The sequence below is a fragment of the Acomys minous genome, assembly GCF_964271855.1.
Source record: "Acomys minous genome assembly, chromosome: 17".
NCBI lineage: Eukaryota > Metazoa > Chordata > Mammalia > Rodentia > Muridae > Acomys > Acomys minous.
Window position 1 is genome coordinate 8,475,220 of NC_140500.1, and position 21,501 is coordinate 8,496,720.

The 21,501-nt window shown below is 41.6% G+C and overlaps 1 protein-coding gene across 4 annotated transcripts in view; it reads right to left on the reverse strand.

Moving 5' to 3' along the window:
• PDE3A (phosphodiesterase 3A) overlaps positions 1-21,501 on the reverse strand; it is a 265,916-nt gene that overhangs the window by 17,126 nt on the left and 227,289 nt on the right. For 3 of the 4 annotated variants that reach the window (XR_014776234.1, XM_084766248.1, XM_084766250.1), the window contains exons 6-14: positions 20,950-21,169; positions 15,550-15,635; positions 12,853-13,007; positions 11,116-11,253; positions 6,717-6,828; positions 2,777-2,890; positions 2,439-2,638; positions 1,439-1,642; positions 236-391 (exon numbers count right to left, since the gene is read on the reverse strand). Coding sequence is in view for 3 of the 4 variants with exons in the window: in XM_084766248.1 (XP_084622374.1) it covers positions 236-391; positions 1,439-1,642; positions 2,439-2,638; positions 2,777-2,890; positions 6,717-6,828; positions 11,116-11,253; positions 12,853-13,007; positions 15,550-15,635; positions 20,950-21,169 (1,385 nt within the window). In the remaining variant the exon portion in view is untranslated. The remainder of the gene's footprint in view (positions 1-235; positions 392-1,438; positions 1,643-2,438; positions 2,639-2,776; positions 2,891-6,716; positions 6,829-11,115; positions 11,254-12,852; positions 13,008-15,549; positions 15,636-20,949; positions 21,170-21,501) is intronic. The other variant, XM_084766249.1, reaches the window with a different exon arrangement.

The window sequence follows — 21,501 nt, forward strand, 5'->3', positions numbered from 1 at the left end:
CACTAACACTTCTCTCCAAAACGCCTGTGGGTAATTATCTCAGCGGACAACAGTTAGTTCATTTTCACACGTGCCATCTTTAGGTCCCTGCTGAAACTGCCCACTGTATATTTGGTACAAGCGTGAGTAGGAGATGGAGCGATCACTCCATCCCGTCATGGACTGAGGGAGGCTCTCAACTTGCACACAGCAAGGACACTCGGCTTGTGATAGATGACGCAGCTCTGCAAGTTACCTGCTCATAAAACTCGCTGGCGATGCCCTCCGTCCACCGCAAGTGGAGTTCTTTACACTTAGCGGGCCCGTTTATGTCAGCCAACTTTATGCACATTTGACACACCAACAGACGGTCGTTTTCATTGGTCCAATCTATCCCAACATCATCATTCACCTGTTTGAGGGACAAAATTAACATTTTCTGTCTCCCCATCTCACTTGAACATGAGAAATGACAACAGAATTTTATTGTCTTCTTATAGTGTAGGGGTCAGAATACCAAATATAAAAACTTTGGAAATTGAATCTAATATAATCAGCCTGCACTAAGAAAGAAAAGTGATGCAGCTCATTAAAAATCAAAGTAATCAATGATAAAGTAATTATTACTTACTGAACTTATAAGAAATCCTGTTTAAAGTTAGCACATAGTATCAATTTCTATTAAATAATAAAACTACAATAAGTTTTTTTGTATGAATACTTGTAGGAGCATGTATGTGTGTAAGTACACATGTATATGTGTGTGTATGTGCATGTGTGTGCATATGCATGTGTGTATGCGAGTGTGTGTGTGTGTGTGTGTAGCCACCAGTCAACCTCAAGTGTCTTTTCTCAGGAGCCACTACCTTGCTTTTTGAGACAGGGTATCTCTGTGATGAGGCTAGGTTAATGGCCAGTAAGGCTCTGGGAGTGTCCTGTGTCTGCCTCCCAGCGTTGAGGCACTCCTATTATACATGAGCACTGCTGAGCTCAGCTTTTTATTTTTATTTTTTAAATGTGGGTTCTTAGGGTCAAATTTAGGTCTTCATGCTGACAAAGCAAACACTGTACTGCCTGAGGCTTTTCCCACAGGCAAATAAGAAACTTTCTTGGGTGAATGCTTGGTCTTGATACATGAAATTCTGCTTCAAGTTTTCTTTCATCTCTACTGCTGTCCTCACACACTCTAGAGATGATTATAAGTTAAATCAAACAAAATAACAGTGAAAGCTAACATTCTTTTATTCTTCTGAAGAACAAAGTCTGACATAAACAGCTAAGACCACAACTTCATAGGCATTTAGCCTCAGAGAGATGCCTATGTGCCAGCATGTGGATAAATATTTCAACTATTTCCTTCTAATAGAAAGCTCATGGAAATTGAATTTTCATCAATATTTTGATTCTAACACACCTTTTAACGAAGCCACAAAATGAACATTGGTAGAGATCTTATTACCTTGGCATTAAATTTGGCTACAAAGTCAAAGTGTTTCTTCAGGTCAGTAGCCAAAATTGCTTCGATGACTAGGAACCGGAAGTGCTTAAATTCCACATGGTCCAGGTTAACTAAGAAGTTATACTCTGGCCGGGACATGAAGAGACTCCATGCTGCAGCTGCATGATGGTTCTCCAGAACTGAGCGGTCATTGTACAGCACGGCCTAGGGTGGAAGGCAGGAAGAGAGAGAATCCAAATATCTCAGTTAAAAAGGAATCATAGAATTTCACAAGAATACGGAAAGCTTTATGTCACTCATTTTTATGTGGGCTATTACAAATGACTGCATTACTGTGACTATTGGTGCTTGTTCTTGGATAATTTTATTTTCTGGTGTATACGTCTCTCCCCTTATTTTTTTTTTTTGCAGTTTATTATATATATTTTGTTGTATACAAATTATATATTATATATTTATATAACAAATAAGTTATATATATATATATATATATATATATATATACATGCAATTATTTTTTAAAAGAAAATTTTTGTTTGGGGAAACTTTGCTACGTCAAAAAAATTCTCTCCAATGTATAAGATAAATGGATGGTAAATTCCTGCCAATGAAAACACATGCACTAAGAATAAATGTTGCCATGGAAATATTTTGAAAGAATAAGTTTTACATACAGAACATCTTCTTATACTAGGAAAATACAATTCACCAATCTTTTCAGGAAGGGACATGTGTGTAAGCTGTCTTTGCTTTGCTGTGGATATTCACTGTTAGCCAGTTGACTGATATGATAAGGCTGAATTATCGGCCGCAGATGTCTTGGCAAGAACCATGACATCTCTGGAAATTAACAAGGCCTCTAGTAATTTTACCTGAGTACTAAGTACAGTTTGGTTTCTACAGAGCTAGTGCCTTTTACAAGTCATATTTGTAAAATTAATTTTATTCTAAAATGTATGCCCTAAACTATTATCTCCTCATGAAAAGTCTACGCCTTTACCTGAGGGGCGCTTGTGGCAACCAAGAAGGCATTCGTCCTGCCTGGGTGGTCATAGTCATGCATGGCTGCAGCGACATACAAAGCCATCAGCTCTAAGGCTGGAATATTCCCAGAGAGACATCCGTATTTGTCATCTGGCACATGATACATTTTTGAAAACACATATCCCATGTGTCCGTGTGTGAATCCACTGTCAGAATCTGAGGAAGGAAAGTGAAAGTGATGGACACTCTCAAAGACTGTGACGCTGGAATTATCTGGCTTCCTTAGACAACAAACAAAACACGCAATTGGAGTTCCTGGCTTTAACAAGAAGCACAGGCATAGCTCATACACACCCGAGTCGCTTGCTGATCCGTGATCACCGATTACACTTGGGAAGCCAGGAATCGGCTGCGTTGTGAGATACCACACGGCATGTAAGACGTCCGTGGCGTGGATTCTGTTGTGATCTGTAACAATGCAAAGGAGCGAGTACACATCAGCTGGTGAACTCTGGGGTCCAAGGACGAAGAGCGCCATCTACTGGATAAACACTTCCGTCTTCAGGTGAGGCTGGCCTGATTTCCTAGGACAGGTACTTTTGAAAGAAAAATTCTACCAACTCCATCGTTTCCACAGTAACAAGAAAACCACACCCACAGCATTTATTGTACATGTAGATATCCAAAGTGGAAAAGCCAGTGTCTGGTTCTTGCAGAAGCCTACGTACACCGAAAACTCACCGTGCAGTGTTTATATTTCTGTTTCTTTGCTCCTGTACAAGAACTATGCAGAGAAGCAGAAAGAAAGTCATGGTTCTCAAAGACCCAAAACGTCACCTCTGATGAATGGCATCTTCTTCATTTTTTTTAAACCAGTAAAGATGTTCTGCTGAGGGGACCAGTGACATCACCAAACACTGCACACCCCCCTTTTACCATTAGGAATCAGCAGGTCTCCAGCAACCCCAATCCTTTTCAATCAACTCTCTCTCTCTCTCTCTCTCTCTCTCTCTCTCTCTCTCTCTCTCTCTCTCTCTCTCTCTCTCTCTCTCTCTCTCTCTCTCTCTCACATACACACACCACTTCTACTATTGAGTTGCCAATGTTGTTTTTTTTTTAAAGATTTATTTATCATGTGTACAGTGTTCTGTCTACATGTATGCCTGAACTCCAGGAGAGGGCACCAGATCTCACTGTAGATGGTTGTGAGCCACCACGTGGTTTCTGGGAATTGAACTCAGGACCTCTGAAAGAGCAGCCAGTGCTGTAAATTGCTCAGCCATCTCTCCAGCAGCCATCGATGATTAGATCAAGTGCTGCTTCCTGAGTTTTCCCCCCTAATTCTTTCCTTTCTATAGCTGCATCCAGATGAACGCAGACTAACACAGGTGACAGGAATGGTCCATGCTTCCCTTTGCCCTGAATGGTGTGACAGATGGACTCCGACTAAAGACTTAATCACTAAGATTTGTCTAGAGTCTCATGTCCACAGGTCATCCGGTTCCATTTTCACTTTCCCTCCACAGCTTTTTAATATTAATTGTGGATTCTCTTACAGGAAGCCATCAGATATAATTCTTAAGGAGAGTAAGTGCTAAAATAATTTGAATAGTAAATGTTTGTATTTGTAATTAAACCTGTGGCAAGTATAGCTTTTGTTAGCTGACTCCCATTAGTCAAGGTGTCTAACCTCAACACACAGAAGATATTATTTCAAAGCAGTACCAGATGAGCAAAGATTTCCTAGGAGATGCAAATGAATTCTTTTATGGAAATAAAAGGAACCTTGAATAGTGCGAGCAGGTATACTTATGCACTTATTTTAACATTTACTCATTTTTTAATGTGTGTGCAGCTGCATATACATGCTCACACACGCACACCCTGTAGGGCACAAGACAACTTGTAGGAGTCAGTTCTCTCCTTCTGCTATGTGGGTTTGAGGGATCAAGTTTAGGTCCTCAGCTCTGATGGCAAGCATCCTTAGCCACTGAGCCAACTTGCCAGCCCTATAAGCATCATAGTTATAATACATTATTTTCCCATGGAGTGGACTATTCAATAGTTTGAAAAATAAATTAATCACTAATCTAATATTGGAAATCAAGACAAAATAAGAAGCTTAGAATCTGGAAGCTTCTTTTTAATACTTGAATACTGGCCTGGTCCTCCCCATTGTCTCACATGCCACTACAGACAGCACCATGTACTAGGTCACAGCAAAGTGGCATTGACCTCACGTCACAGTATTTCTACAGAGGCTTGCTTCTCGGTGAGTTTAATGAAAACTGTTAATTGAAAATTAAAATACATTTGGAAATAAAACAATGATTTGTAAATCCTGTCTGGGCATAATTTGTTCTTTAGTTTTCCTGTGGCTTCCTTTCTGAAAACATTTATTTATATAACTCCTTAACCCTTGTGAGATCATTAGCATTTATGTCACTCGCTGGCATCTGACCAGGCTGAGCCCTGGGAAAGTTAGATTAAAGGAAGCCAGGCTTGTTGCCAGATTCCATGCCCCCCCCCAAAAAAAAACCCTTTCCCCTTTTCATCTCTGTCTTCCAACTTCCATGGCCTCAGCGGCCAGACTTTCCCAAAGGACCCAGTGTCATTAAGCACCTCTTCCCCTAGCCAATTGCTCTATTTTGCCTATGCTTTGGCCTGTATTCCTCAGCACAGGTCAGAGGCAGCCTGCATTCTTCCTTCTCCTTCTCTGCCAGAGTGCACCATGCAAGTGTTTTTAAATCATCTCTAGGCTAGCACATCCATCCCTTTCAGAGATACTTGCCAGTTATTTGTGTCCAAGTATAAGCATTTTTTTGTTTGTTTTTATTTTTCAAGACAAGGTTTCTCTGTGTAACAGCCCTGCCTATCCTAGACTCACTCTGTAGGCCAGGCTGGCCTTGAACTCACAGAGATCCACCTGCCTCTACCTCGCAAGTGCTGGGATTAAAGGTGTCCACCACCATGCCTGGCTAAATATGAGCATTTTAAAAATTTAACTTCAGCTTTTTTTTTGGTTGTTTGGTTTTGTTTCTGCTTTTTAGCCAAGGTCTCTCTATATAGTTCAAACTTGTGTTAAATTCATTGTGTGGCCCAGGATGACTTTGACTTTCTGATCTTCCTAGCTAAGCATCCCGAGTGCTGAGATTACAGACATGTGTCACCATGCATTGTGTATGCAGGTCTGGGAATTGAACCCCGGACTTTCTACTTGCTAGTGGGCAAGTTCTCTACCAACTAGGTTACAGCCACAGCACTTAAGTTCAAGTCTTGATAACTACAGGAGACATGAGCTTTTGAAGATCAATACGCACTAAAGCAAATTTAAAAGGGAAATCATATTTTAAGTGACAAGTGTCCAATATTAGTGCATGTGCTTTCAAGGCCAACACAGAGGGCACATTCCTAAGGCACATTCAAATTGACAGACTGACTAGGATTGGCTTCTCGTCTGTGTATTTATTCTTCTGAAGCATCATATGGAGCCTGCACAACGCTGCACCTCCTGTATTGGGTCTTCGGACATCTTCTTCAGCTCCATACACTCTATAGTACTGCATGACAGTCACACTTCCACGTGGTGACTGGTGGACTTGGTGTGAACATGTGGTGTGAACCTGTGGTGTGAACATTTAGCCTCTCCTTTGCATCCTGTCTCCATTATTATAATTTTTCTCTATAATCCAAACTAGAATCCTTGACTATGCCCTCATCTTGAGATTTCATATGGACCTGATTTAAAAAAAAAAAAAAACTTCCCCTTTACCATTTTTGTGTGTTTCTTCTTCCCTATATCACTAGCTAAACCACCATCTTCTGGCCCTCTAAACGCCAACCAGACTCATCCCGCCTTGAAAAAAAAATCAATTGTTTTTGTTTCAGTTGTTGAACTAATCAGATACCAAGAGAAATTTCAGTTCACTTAGTAAAGCAGGTAATTATTTCATGGGAATAATTTCAATTTAACATTTGATCTTACCCCAAACAACCATGAAAGATATGCAAGGCACACATATTTTCTAATGTTAAAAGTTATCATCCCATTTTATCCTGACACTCATGTGAAGGTGACCTCCTAACCCTATTTTCTGGAAAAAGAAATGAGTTCAGAGAAAGTGAGTGAGGCTCCAGGGTCTCAGGTGCTGTATGCCCCATAGCAGCCATCACTACAGTGAGGTCACACAGCATCCCCACAATGTGCAACTCTGCATCTTCTGCGCTGACTCGGCCTCCCACTTTTCTCTGCAGGCCTGCTAAACAAGCACTGGGTTATCTTGCTCATACTCACAAGGAATGTCTCTGTATCCGATCTCCAAAGCATGAAAGTAATTCATAAATTCCCTCACCGGGATCTTAAAGGCTTCAAAGAGGCCCATGTCTTCAAACAGTCTGTATGACACCTGCAAAGGGGAGAGACAAGTCCGTTTAGAAACCACTCACTTTGCTAGAGATGGAAAAGGCTGAGTGTGAACTTAGCAACCACACAGATGTGCTCCCAGCATAGAGCCTTCTACTAAGAACAACAAACACTGAAGATTTCTGTGTTCTGAGCCCAGGGAGTTCCTTACCGTAGGGACTGTATCATCTATATTTAAGATAAATGTTGTACACAAGGCCATAGGCATGCCAGAAACCAAGAAAACCCCCAGCATGCACTGAGAACACTGCGCAGAGGTACCGAATGGAGTAACTGTTGGACACTAGGAGATGATGCACATGCTAAGCCAGGTATGGCATCTACCACCTACAATTCCAATACCTGGCAGGATGTGGCAAAAAAGCTTGCCATAGCTTCTGAGTGCAGATTAGATTCTGAGTTCTTCCCATTCTTTTCATTAATTTTGTTTTAGCCAACACTTAAGTTATTATATATAAACACTAAGGGAGTCAACAGTGCACGGTGCTTCAACAGTAATTACAGCGACAATGGCAGCAGTGTGTATACACACAGCACCAAGTGAGGTCCCTGCCCTAGTTAGCTGGCACATAATAATTATTGCATCCACTTCTCAGAGTGCCTTTTGAGATTGGTACTGTGAGTTCCCGTTATCTGATAGCAGAGGATGCTGAGCACAGACAGGCTGAACAACTTGTAGACAATCATACAGTTGGTATGGAGCAGAGTCAGAGCCCAAACTGTACATGTTGGTTTCAGAGCTTGTAGTCAACTGCTTCAACTCCCACAACCATGACTTGGAAGTCAAAAATGGCTAGAACTTCAAATCACTACAACTTCATATGACTAAAAACAAAAACAGGAACCAAGTCTCCCAATATAGCCCTGGCTGGCCTAGAACTCACTATGTAGACCGAGCTGGCTTCAAATTCACAAAAATCCACTTACTTTTGCCTCCTGAATACTGGAATGAAAGGCAGACACCACTATGCCTCCCCATGATTCTCTCAAATCCTTTTAAAGATGAACTAATGAGCCAAGCAGTAGGCTACTCTAGAGTCTGATTTTACAACATGATACTATTATCAAGGTGCTATGAAAATCAACTACCTAGTATTTCACATACCATCCTTCCAAACTCATGAAATAAGAAACATAAACCTGACAAACTGTGCTTACCAAAAAGTATAAATATAATTTAAAATCTGGAGGCTGGAAAAAAAGCCTAAGAGGTTAAGAGGACTGGATACTCTTGTAGAGGACACAAGTGTGTGTGTGTGTGTGGGAGGGGACAACAACCCAGACTCACAGAGCATCTTATAACCATCTGAATTGTAAGTTTCAGGAGAGCAAATATCCTATTCTGACTTCCACAGGTTCCAGACATGCAGGTGGTGCACAGATATACATGTAGGCAAAACACTAATACCCATAAATAAAAATAAGGTAAATTAATTAATTTTACTACAATCAAAAGGTACAAAATCCAAATACAAAGAACTCAGCTAGGCCAGGAGCTGTGGCCACCACACATAGTGGCTCCTCAAAACACTTTTAGAAGGGGGACTTGGCCCTGTGGAGTCTCAGACAAAAGGTGATTCCTGGTCTGCCCATGCTAAATGAGTTCAGCTGTCCTAACATCTTACTAAAAGGAGTGTGGAAGTTAGGGGTGGTGGAGGCACTTCTCCACAATCGGAATTGTGTGACTCATAGGCAGAAGACAATTGAAACTATGTTCCCACAGAACTTCTGTGCTCTGGGGTTAACTGAAGTAAACGGTATCAGAGGGGGACACAAACAGCCTATCTTGGTGAGTGACTTGCACATGGACACAGAAAAGCTAAGTGGGTGAGCTTTGACATCCAACAGTTAATTTCCTTGAGTATTCTTAATGCCTGTAGTATCTATAACTCTTAAACAGATGGGATGCTGAGCGTGTTCTTCACTGGCAAGCTCATCCTTAGCACACTGGGCTTAAACCCTAGCAAGGCAACAAGAAGAAAGGTCACTTCATCACCTCTACCTCTGGAACAACCAAGGACACCAGACATTTGCAGCAGTGTTTGCTATATCGTCACTGTGCTGAAAAAACAAAACAAAACAAAACAAAACTAACAGCCATCAAGGTTGCTCTGCTACGTGATTACACTTCCTGTCTGGAGGGTTGGGTGAGGCTTTGAGTGAACATGTTTCGTGTGTTGCCGGGAAGTGGCTGAATGTCAGGACCCTGGACTTATGAAAAGGCTAATCTCAAACTGGATTCTGGAGTCTAATATTTATGATTTATGGAAAAATTCTTTCAAGCCTTAGTTTTTTCTGTAATATGGAGATTAAAAAAGAATGAAAGGGAAAAGGAAGAAAGGAGGGAAGGAAGGAAAAAGGGAAGGAAGGAAGGGAGGAAGGAAGGACGGAATGAAGGACGAAAGGAAGGAAGGAAGGAAGGAAGGAAGGAAGGAAGTCCTATACCAAGCTGGTATTGTGACATAGACTTGTAATTCCAGCCCTTAGGAAGCAAAGGCAGGAGATCAGGAGTTCAATTTGAACTTTGATGACAACAAATGTTTGACCCCAGTCTGAATTACATAAGACCTTGTCTCAAAAACAACACAAACTGATCAACCACCACCTCCACACCAATAAAAGCCTATACCAAATCTCCTATGGAGAGTAGAGTCTGACAGTACATGTGGTGTTTGGTGTCTGAAACCCCAGAACTCTGGGGGCTGAGGCAAGAAGACTGTCATGAGGTCGAGGCTAGCTGGAACTCCATAGGGAACTCCAGGTAGGCCAGCCTGTGACACAGTGTGACGCCGTCTCAAGGAGAAAATTTTCTCACTCTCCCCAAATTCATTGCACACAATCTCAAGAGGAGAGGAGTGATCTTGCTTTGAGCACAGCTATATTTTGTGGCATAATCCATTACATGCCTGTTTCCAGAATAGCCCCAGTCTCAGAGTCACATGTTTCCATTGGACTAAAATTCTGACACAAAGGCAAATAGGATACAGTGGCTGCCTCAGGCTTGCTGAGAGTAGTGAGCTTTACAGACGATACTCTTTAGCACTAAGACTCAGGACGCGGGGATCAACTCCTTAACAAACATGGCAGCTTGCTACCATGTCATGGTCACGCCAGAATAAAGTCTAACTAAGAGGCGACGACATATTATACAGATAATAACTCACTTCTGTTGATTCTGATAATGGTCCTCATCAATGTGGCCCGTGCCCTGATCCCACTGAAAGCGTGTTTTGTTGTTGCTGCTTTTCAGTTTTTGAAGTATAGCTTCATGGAAGCAAAGGTGCCCTTGGACCCACCAAAGTCGGTAGTCATCCTGAGTGCTGTGATGTTTACTCCATCCATATTTTAAATATATTGATATATCATCATATCACACCCTGGATTTTTATATAATTTTAGTTACTTATTTTAATTTTATGTGTATAAGTATTCAGATGCATGTACATATGTGTACCATGTGTGTACCGGGTACCCACTGAGTGCAGAAAGAGGATACCAGATCACTGGACTTGGGGTTACAGATGGTTGTAAGCTACCACGTTGGTGCTAGAAACTAAATTTGGGTCTTCTGCAGATTAGTACCTGCTCTTTGTCATGTGCCACCTCTGCATCCTCAATTATGTATATGCTATTTTATAATACAACCAATTCATATTTGGCTTCACTTTTTGGAACAAACAAATTTAAACACATAATTTCCATGTTTACTTTGCACTTCCACCAACCATTCCTCCAGGAAGGAAGGCTTGAGAGGGTCTCCTTTGCAGAAACAAGACTGCCATACTTGTCATGCACTTCAGCCACTCACCCTGGATTTCCAATGGAAAATGGATCGTTTTGATTTTCAAACACACAAAATTCTGATGTTTCACATGCCAGTGATGGGGATACATATTTCTGAGCAGTATCTAATTTTGATGAGGTCTAAGCACTGTGATACTCAGAAGTTAAAACAACAGTCACCACATATAGTTATAGAGATAGATTAATCATAAACAGGAGGTTCCTTTCTGGGGCCAGACCAGCTTCTCTTTGGCTCAATCCTATGAATTTCGGTCACCTGTCAATGTTGCTTATCTATCTCTGCCTCTGTCTCCTTTGTCTTAAAATTTACATAATATCCTAATTGTAGGCTACGGTACTCATTTGAAATTCCACTTTCTTTAGTCAGCACACAGCCATAGATCTTAGCAAGATTTTTTGTTTTTTTTAGCAACTAACAAACTGTTTTCTTCTGTGTTTCAAGTCAGCACTCGAATACGTGTCTTACCTGGCTCAGAATACGGCCACATTTTTTCCCTATGTTTTCCACTACATCAAAAATTGGAAAATTCCAGGTGTTTAACTGATCCATAATTGAGTCCAGGTTATCCATGACCAGGGGTTCCGGAGCAAGAATCGGTTTGTCCTGCAATGGAGATGAGGATATGTGAGTCGCATGTAGTTTTTCTGTTGAAAAATCACTTTGGTAAAATTCAATAAACAACTGTGTATCTTTGAAATAAATCCATGCATCTTAAAATCAGTAAACAAGCAAACAAGCAAGCAAGGAAACAAACAAGGAGGAAGATATGATCTCAGAGTCGAAGAGGCCAGCATCAAATGTAGCTGAGGCGGACTTTTCTGTGTTTCAGTGTCTACCTGTCCTTCTTTCACGTACAGTCCTGCCTGAGACAGATGCTTTTCCCAGGCGTTAGTTTCACTACTTTTGCCATCATTTGCAAGATTCTTTAATGAAAGCTGAAGAACTTCAGAAAACTCTGATGTTATTTCTAAACTTCCGACTTTCGATACTCCTTTTCGGCAAATGTATCTGAGATGTGGGACCTGGCTTATGTTGGAGCCTTGACAGAAATGTCACTTTAACTATGCTCATACCTAAGCCATTCAGATCAGCCTTATTTCTGGAGAATGATAGCTGACACACCTTTCAGGAATGTAATTTCATGCCCGTGATCTGCTCTCCTGTAAACAACCTGCTCTATGTAAATGTAAGGGCGTTCAGTACACAACGTGTCCTAAATCAGGATACGCATATCCTCCCACTACCACAAATGTTTTTAAAAGTAAAGAAAATGAAGAGAAGAAAACATTAAACAAACTTTTTTTAAACCTGAAAAACTGCTTTAAAGTGCATGTAGCAGAAATATAGTTAAAGAAAAATGCTAACAGCAGCGGCTGATGATTACGGGCATGTCAACTACTCTCTGTCCTTGGCAGCTGTGCTTAACCTCACTCAGACATGCATCAGAGAGTGTCTATGCCTGATAAGTCACCATCCAATGACCTTTTAGAATCAGCAAAACCCTGATCTAATACAACGAGAAAAGCAAATACTGGCTCACACTCTAACCGAGGGCCTATAAAAATATAAAACAGAAGATGCCCTAAGAAAATCAGCTGGTCAATCAATATCTCTTTCTAAGCTATTAGTTTAATATTATACTACCATTTAACAATTGCATTTTCCTTATACTTATTCACAGTTTTTTTTATTGTGTTGTTTGAGCTCAAATGTTAAAGATAAATACTTGGGGCTGGGGAGATGGCTCAGCAGTAAAGATCTTGCCATGCACACATGGCAGACTGAGTTGGATCCAGAAAATATACTAAAAAAAAAAAATAAGTATGATGATTGAGGGCACTTAGAATGTCCAAGCTGGGGACATAGAGAAAGGTGGGTCCCTAAGGCTCGCTAGCCAGCCAACAAAGCCTACACATTGAGCTCTAAGCCAGTGAGAGACCTTGCCTCAAAATAAAGTAGATGGGACTTGAATAAAAACACCCATGGTTGTCATCTGGCCTCCATCCCCACATGTGCTTACCTGCACATGTAGCTGAAGACACAAGAGCGTACACACACACACATACACATACACACACACACACACACGGTTCCAAACATATGAAACTATTGAACCTAAAGAAGCCGCATCTGTCCCTAAGCCAGTCTGTGCAGCAGAAGCAAGTTCTCATGAAATGAATGAATTTAATGATATAGGGCTACCAGGAAGATCATGGCCTGGGAGGTATAGGTGCCACACGCCGATGCTTTCCTCGGTGGCTCTCTCTGGCACTCAGCCTCCTCTTCATTCTGCAAAATGTCACTGCTGTCACTGTTGTTGTTGGTCTCATAATCGGAGGTAACTTGAGAAGTGTCATCTGCAGTTGAAAGAGAAAAGCCTGTTTATTAGAGACCTAGGATGGGAAGGGGCCAACAGGAAGTAAGTGCCCTTGAAACACATTGCCGTATGAGGAAATATTTAGGGAGTCTGTGCCTTCCTGGGTCTACACACCGAGAACATCGCGGAGATCAGAAGGGCTGTTAGATCCCTTGGAACCGGAGTTCTAGGCAGCTAGCAAGCCACCCAGCATGGGTGCTGGGACAGAACCAAGCTTTTCTGGGAGAGCAGCAAATGTTCCTACCCTCTGTACAATCTCTCTAGCCCCAAATACAGTTCTAAATTCAATGAACAGATGGGAATTAAGATGTATGTGACATTCGATGGCCCCTGACGATAATGTTTAGATCAGTCACTTGCATGCATTATATATGTCTCTCTCTTCACTTTCACCCCTTCTGTCTTTCTTCCCCCCCCCCTCCCCGTCTTTCTTTTCTTCTGGGGCTTCACGCAGGGTATCAAGAACTCTACCACTGACCTACAGTCCCTTGATGGATTTACAATTCTATTTCTTCTATTCTTCTGCAGCATTAAGCCGGGAAAAAGTTTACTACACACTAATTATGGACAGATGCGATAGGAATAATTATGTTGACACACTCAGAAATGAGTAGTCTACAGAGCATGAAGCAGTGCCTTATGCCATGAGTGGACAATATGTGTATATCCCAAGCTCTGGGCTTCCTCATTTTTTCATTTTTTGGATGTCCTGCACTATCTCTCCCTGAAGTGTTAATAGTGAATTGTTAGCTAAAAATCCAACCGGAAAATACCAAGTGTCTAAAAAATATGCTTCCAAGTAGTCATTAAGAAGAACAAAATATCTATAACATTATCTCAGGATTCTCTTTTCTTCCATCTTTCCAACGTAATTGTTTGCAAGGTAAAATTAGAGACAAAGAACAGCATAAAACCACAACTGATCAGGTGCAGTTCCCAATATGTGGAGAAGAGAGAGACACTGCAGCAAAGGACCATGACATTATGAGATCCCTCACAGGTACCTGACCTGTTCCCCTCACTCTGTCAGCCTGGGGAGACTTGGAGGAACACCCTAAGTCTTCAAAGGGCTACATAATGGCCATACTGATCCTTTGACTTCTCCTTGACCTTTGTATATTTCTACACAATATTCTCGTAGAAAAATTATGTCAACAAAATTTTGTTTGAGAGTATCTACCAAGAAACATTGACAAGGACACATAAATTACTTCTGGTAGTAGCATGACCTTAAACTATTTCATAGATGCTTTGTTACCTTCCTTGAATACTTTCTGTACAATAAAAACAAGCCCATAGGGCTATGCCAAAAAAAGATAATTAGGACAGCAACAGTCACAAGAAGTAGCCACTTATAGTGAGCCCCATATGCCAATGAGAAATAAATGCCTCATATAGTTTCTATTAATGATTTTTTTGTGCGTCTCTCTATGTGCTCTATGTGTGTGGTGCCCAAAGAGGTCACAGATATCTTCAGATCCCTGGAGTCGGAGTTACACACAGTTGTTGAGCCACTTGATATGGATGCTGGGAAGCAAATGTGGGTCCTCTGGAAGGGCAGTCTATACCAATAACTTCCAAGCCATCTCTTCAGCTCCCTCCCGTGCCTTATTTAATCTTTACGGTGATCTTATGTGGTGGGTATTACTGTCATTTCACTATTTTGCAAATGAAGGAACTAAGGTGCAAACATTTAGATAGCACATGAGTAGGGAACAGAAGGAGGAGTAATCCAGGCTGTAGTATCTATCTTCTAAAGTACAAGATGCTGCCTCAAGAAAACAAAAACAAAAACAAAAACCATGTTAGCACGAACAGTGGTACAGTCAGGGTCATATCTTAGCATCTGGCTTGGCGACCTCACTAGTACATGCTAGGTCAATAGCCCTCTAATGGACAAGGCATCAAAATGAATCACCATTTATATATACTATAACATGTAACATACATGCTACACATTATACAAAGCGACCTCTGACTTTTAAAATAATATGCATTTGTGTGCAAAGTACAGAAATGTTTGCAAGAGTCCCACATAAAAACTTTGCTATGAGCAAATTTAGATAGATAGGGAGGATAATTTTTATTTCATTGTTTATCTTTTTAAACTCGCATATTTGGGGATGTAGAGAGGGCTCAGTGGTTAAGAGTATTTTCTGCTCTTGTAGGGGAATTTCAGTTTTCAGAACCCACATCAGGTAGCTCACAATCACTCATAACTCCAGCTACAGGGATCTGATCCCCAACTCTGACCTCCAAGGATACTAAACTCATGTGCATAAACCCAAACTAACACACACACACACACACACACACACACACACACACACACACACAGACAGACACGCAGACACACACAGAGACACACACACAGACACACACACACACTGAAAAACTTTAAAAAGTTAAAATTTATAAATTTGAAAAAAAGCCAGGAATTCAAGTTGCCCTTTTGGCCAAGAGGAAAATGTAAAATAAAATAACTTGAAGTTTGAACAACAGAATCCAAACTAAGGTTTTACCTGTTCTGTTTGGTTTTTGAATGGCTGGGCCACTTCTTTCCGAGGATCCATCTGCAGGATTCCCTTGTGAATAAGGTCTGCCACAGCTGAGAAATGTAGGGAGAACCATAAGTACCTCTGTATCTTTTAAAACACTTTTAACACACAGTATCCTCAGAAACATCAACCATTCCCTGCCTTGGTCTGTTATTACTATAACTAAGGCCCCCGAGAGATACACTTTAGGGAGGAAAGATGCACATGGGTACATGGTTTTACAGGTATCTGTCCATAGTCAGCATCTCCACCGCTTTGAGACAGAGCTGAGACAACATATCAAGGTAGTGACAGTGTGTGGCTTCTATCATGGCTCACAGAGAGCAAGACAGAGCCAGGAACAGGCCAGGGACAAGAAATGCCCTTCAAGGCACAATAGTAGGAACCTGGTTCCTCCAATGACTCTCCCATACCATGTTTCCAACATCTCCCAACAATGTGTCCAGTCATAAGAGTATCAATAGACCCACCCATTGATTAGGTCAAGACACGCTAGGTCTAGCTATTTTCCAGAATCCGCCATGTCTCATATTGAAATCACAAGAACAACAACTGTAATAAAACACCATAATCTTTAGAAAATGATGGATCAGTAAAAGGGCTTTAAACTTCATCTGACCCTCCTGCTCCTCCTCCTCCTCTCTCTCCTCCTCAGTCCACATATTTAAATTGATATACTGCTAAAGTTGTTATGCAATTTGAGAAAATTGCCATTTATCCATGAAGTGGATATGAAAGTCCTTGTACCTGCTCGGCTATGAGCATCTTCTCCAATAGGATACCTGTAGAGCTCGGCTATGAGCATCCTCCACAATGGGATACCTGTAGAGCTCGGCTATGAGCATCTTCCCCAATGGGATACCTGTAGAGCTCGGCTATGAGCATCCTCCCCGATGGGATACCTGTAGAGCTCGGCTATGAGCATCCTCCCCAATGGGATACCTGTAGAGCTCGGCTATGAGCATCTTCCCCAATGGGCTACCTGTAGAGCTCAGCTAGAGCATCTTCCCCAATGGGATACCTGTAAAGCTCGGCTATGAGCATCTTCTCCAATGGGATACCTGTAGAGCTCGGCTATGAGCATCCTCCCCAATGGGATACCTGTAAAGCTCTGCTATGAGCATCTTCTCCAATGGGATACCTGTAGAGCTCGGCTATGAGCATCCTCCCCAATGGGATACCTGTAGAGCTCGGCTATGAGCATCCTCCCTAATGGGATACCTGTAGAGCTCGGCTATGAGCATCTTCCCCAATGGGATACCTGTAGAGCTCGGCTATGAGCATCCTCCCCAATGGGATACCTGTAGAGCTTGGCTATGAGCATCCTCCCCAATGGGATACCTGTAGAGCTCGGCTATGAGCATCCTCCCCAATGGGATACCTGTAAAGCTCGGCTATGAGCATCCTCCCCAATGGGATACCTGTAGAGCTCAGCTATGAGCATCTTCCCCAATGGGATACTTTTAGAGCTTGGCTATGAGTATCTTCCCAATGGGATACCTGTAGAGCTCGGCTATGAGCATCCTCCCCAATGGGATACTTGTAGAGCTCGGCTATGAGCATCCTCCCCAATGGGATACTTGTAGAGCTCGGCTATGAGCATCCTCCCCAATGGGATACCTGTAGAGCTCAGCTATGAGTATCTTCCCCAATGGGATACCCTTAGAGTTCGGCTAGGAGCATCTTCCCCAATGGGATACCCTTAGAGTTCGGCTAGGAGCATCTTCCCCAATGGGATACCTGTAGAGCTCGGCTATGAGCATCTTCCCTAATGGGATACCTTTAGAGCCTTGTTGTTCCATTTATTTCTTGGAGTTAGGATACTCAATTTCTAAATTAGTTTTTAATAAAAGATAGCAAAAGTTAAAAACAGAATGATGGCATATTAATTTCTTGTTCAAAATAAATTTATTTATTTACCATACATTTCTCAGTCATGCTTTAAAGTCTGAAGAAAATGAACAAAAGAGAGGGACATTTTGGGAAAAAAGGGAATAACCGATGATACACATTGCTGCTTGAAAGGAAAGAAATGAATCAACACGATCAAGGACAATCAAGATAGAAGGTTCTGTAAAAGTGAATAGTGCCCTCCCCCCATGAAGATACTTTTTGTTTTGTTTTCTCAACAACTTGACTATTTTGCAAGTCAAAAGGTAATCCCACAAAACCTACTGAGTCCCAACTGGCCCCTCCTTTATATCTTGCTTAACTACCTCTTGATTAGATGTTAATCTCCTAAAATCTCAGGACAGAAAAGTTTGGCCTCATGTTTATTTAACTATAAGTTTATCCAGCATAAATGGCAAAAAGTTAGTTTAATATCTTACATTTACTATTTAAATGTCTCATTATTTTCACAACTTACATGCAGTAAAACTGCACATAATAGTACATTGTCCTACTATGTAAATTTAGTTTTCAAGCACGAAATATAAACAGAAAAGTATTATATGGGAATTATTTCTAAGGAATATCCATCATTTTGCTTTAGAGAATCAAAAGAAAAGGAAAGCATTAAAGAAATCAAAAGAAAGGCATCCTAAGTTAGGACTTCTAATCTTGGATGAAAGCTGAGAAAAGGAAGGCTTATTAGTATGAAGATTTTTATTGTCTGATAATACTTAAGAGACTATTTAAGTTACTAGTTCAAATAGAACAGCTCCTCTCTGAGAGAGAGAGAGAGAGAGAGAGAGAGAGAGAGAGAGAGAGAGAGAGAGAGAGAGAGACAGAGAGAAAGAGAGAGACAGAGAGACAGAGAGACAAAGAGACAAAGAGACAAAGAGAGACAGAGACAGAGAGACAGAGACAGAGACAGAGACAGAGACAGAGAGCCAGCTTGTTGCAAAACTATTACAACAGCCAAGGAACTAGAGTTCAATGCCAAACCCTTCAAGTTCAGCAGGGGAAACCACAATAATTAGTCGTGAGTTTCTGGAGCATTCTGTGACTACATGGGTGGCTGCCTTGAAGGGAATAATAAAACCTGGTTTGGATTATAAATTTATAAAGCTCAAACAAATAAAACACACACTACTGGATATCTAAACATCACTGAACTAGGAGACAGAGAAAGCCTGTGTGTGTGTGTGTGTGTGTGTGTGTGTGTGTGTGTGTGTGTGTTTTGTTTGTTTGTTTGTTTCTTGCACCCTCTTTATGAAAACCCTGCAAGATTCTTCCTCTTAGAAAACCAAAATAATCTTGGAGGAGCAAAGCTGGGCAAGTAGTAGACCTTTCCTGAATAACCTCTAGCTTTCCTTTAAGAAGATTATTTTCACCAGTCTTGAGGGAGGGAAGGAGAACCTCTTGGAAAAGCCAGAAGCAGATGTTCCTAACCCAAATGACTCTGCTGGGCTTTATCCTGGCTTAGGGTGCCAAACGGAGAACAATGCTCCCTCAGCAAGTCTGTCCAATGCCAGATGCTCAAACAATTACAGGGTGTTAACCTATGAGAATTGGCTCTGGGGTCCAGTGAGTGAACCCAGACAACTCGACATAAAACAGACCAAGAACTCCTCAGAGCCCTTTGTACAGTGAGTGTCATATAGTGTGTCTTTGACATCTGACTGCCCAACAGCACAGGGAAGATGGCTGTGGTGGGTGAAAATCCCACAGAAATAATTTTCCTTAAAAAGCCGACTTGCGGAGAGCTTGGGTACTAGACTAACATTTCACTTTGGTTTTTGTCCAAGAAGCAATGTTGAATATTTTTTCTACATTAAAAATAGTAATAGAGAGAAAGAAAGTAAAAACAAAAATGATAAAATAACTGGCATTTATTTATCTTAAGACAGTAAAGTTTGGATGAGGAGCCATCCCCAAGCGTTATGTGTTCAAGTCTTGTTCAATAGTCTATGGTGCTATTTGGAGTTGGGGGGATCCTGTGAGCGGCGAGTCCTACAGAAAAGAAGGTAGACATGGGGGTGGGGTTAAGTGGGTACTGGGACCTGCAACCTGTCTTCTCTCTGATTTTTCACTTTCCCTAACAGCAAGGTGGCCTCGGTTGGACTCTTTCTGCTCTGAGATTCTGTTTTGCTACAGGCCTCCAAAGCAAGAGGCCAAGGAACCACCACTGAGTGGATCCGCTAAAGCGGTGAGCAGAAGCAAACGACTCCTTCTCGAACTCAGGTACCCTGCCACAGTGATGACACAGGGACTTTGTGGGACACACGGCAGGCATGCTAATGAAATGTCGGAAGCTTAGTATCAGTTGTCAGTTATTAGTTGTCAGTCCGCTGATAAAATGAGACTCAAGAAAAGCTACGTGCTGCTATGCAGTCAGTCGTCTTCAAAATATCTTTTTTTCTTAAGGCATTCTCAAGATTGTACTTAAAACACTTGCTCCGTTTCTATTTTAAGATGCCCGATACTAGGAGCTGGAGACACGGTGCAGTGGTGAAGAGCACTGGCTGCTCTTCCAGAGGTCCTGTGTTTGATTTCTAGTCCCCACGTGGTAGCTTACAATCGTCTCTAATTCCACTCTCAGCTGATCTGTCACCCACCTCTACCTCCTGGGGCACTGCATACACACACACACACACACACACACACACACACACACACACACACACACACGCAGGCCAAACACTTAGATACATAAAGACAAGTAAATCCTTAAAAAATATTTAATACTTTAAGATCAAGTATCTAAAACAAAGACATTACTGGAAAACAACAAAAAATATGTTGATCAGCAGTTAGAGGTGGTTCCTATTTATGGACAATGGGGGTAAAGATAATTGCATCAGGCACATTAAGATCCTTTGAGTCCAGCCATGAAGTATTATGTGTAATTAGGACATTCTGAAGTAGTTAAAATGAGACATGTACACCTCAGGTAAAATGTCTTAAAATAGTATAAAATAGTCACAGGGCAACAAATAAAAACACTCTAAAAATAATCCATTAGTTATATCAGATTACTTGATGCAATTAAAAATAATATTTTTAATTCGATTTAAAATTTTTTACTTTTATGTCTGTGTGTGGATATGTGCAGATGGATGCAGGCGACTTTGGAGCACAGAGGAGAGCATCAGATCCCTGGGAGCTAGAGTGTTTTTCTGATCCTCCTAATGTAGGTGATGGGGACCCAAGTAACATCCTCTGTAAAAGCAGCAAGCACTCTTAAGTGCTGATCCATGTCTCCAGCCCACAAAACATATATTTTATCCATCACCCATTAGTATGTAATCAAATACAGACAGCCAATTATTTTGCATTCTCTCCAATGATCTGTTCAGACTGTATGAAAAATGAAGTTCCTATTTATAGCAAGCCGTGGAAAAATCAAGTTCCAATTACAGCCTCAAACACGACATCACACCCTCCAATACCTTCTGGTTACCATGATGAAGTGCTTACCTGCTACATATGACAGGTGGAGGCAGGATCTGAGGGGACAGGTCGGGGGCACTTTGGGTGTAAGATAAGGCCCTGTGAGATCCGGGGCCTCGCTTGGCAGTTGCTTCGGAGGATTCTGGAAACTGTGCTGAAGGAATGCTGCTGACGGGACTGCTGCCAGGTGATCCTTGTGGAGGTGAGGAGGAGGGTGAGGGAACGGGTGAAATTTTAGCAAGGCCACCTGAGAGAGAATGAGAACCGTGATGCCATTCAACAAACACCTCGGAAATGACAACCGGTCGACTTCTTCCTGTCACCTTCACCCTGACTACGTACACTCAGTAGCCACCAACTACATGCTCAGCCCCAGATCTGGTCTTATCTCTACACTACCATCTGGAAGAGAGGCATGTAGCTGTGGTGTCTCTGTGGCATAAAAATACGAGCAACAAATCATCCTAAGAAATTGGTGGTGGTGATGGGCAGCTCAGGCATCATGTGGGTCCCCGTAGTGAAGGAGGCAGGGGCTGTCTCTGACGTGGACATTGCTTGCTTTTTGATCACTTCCCCTTG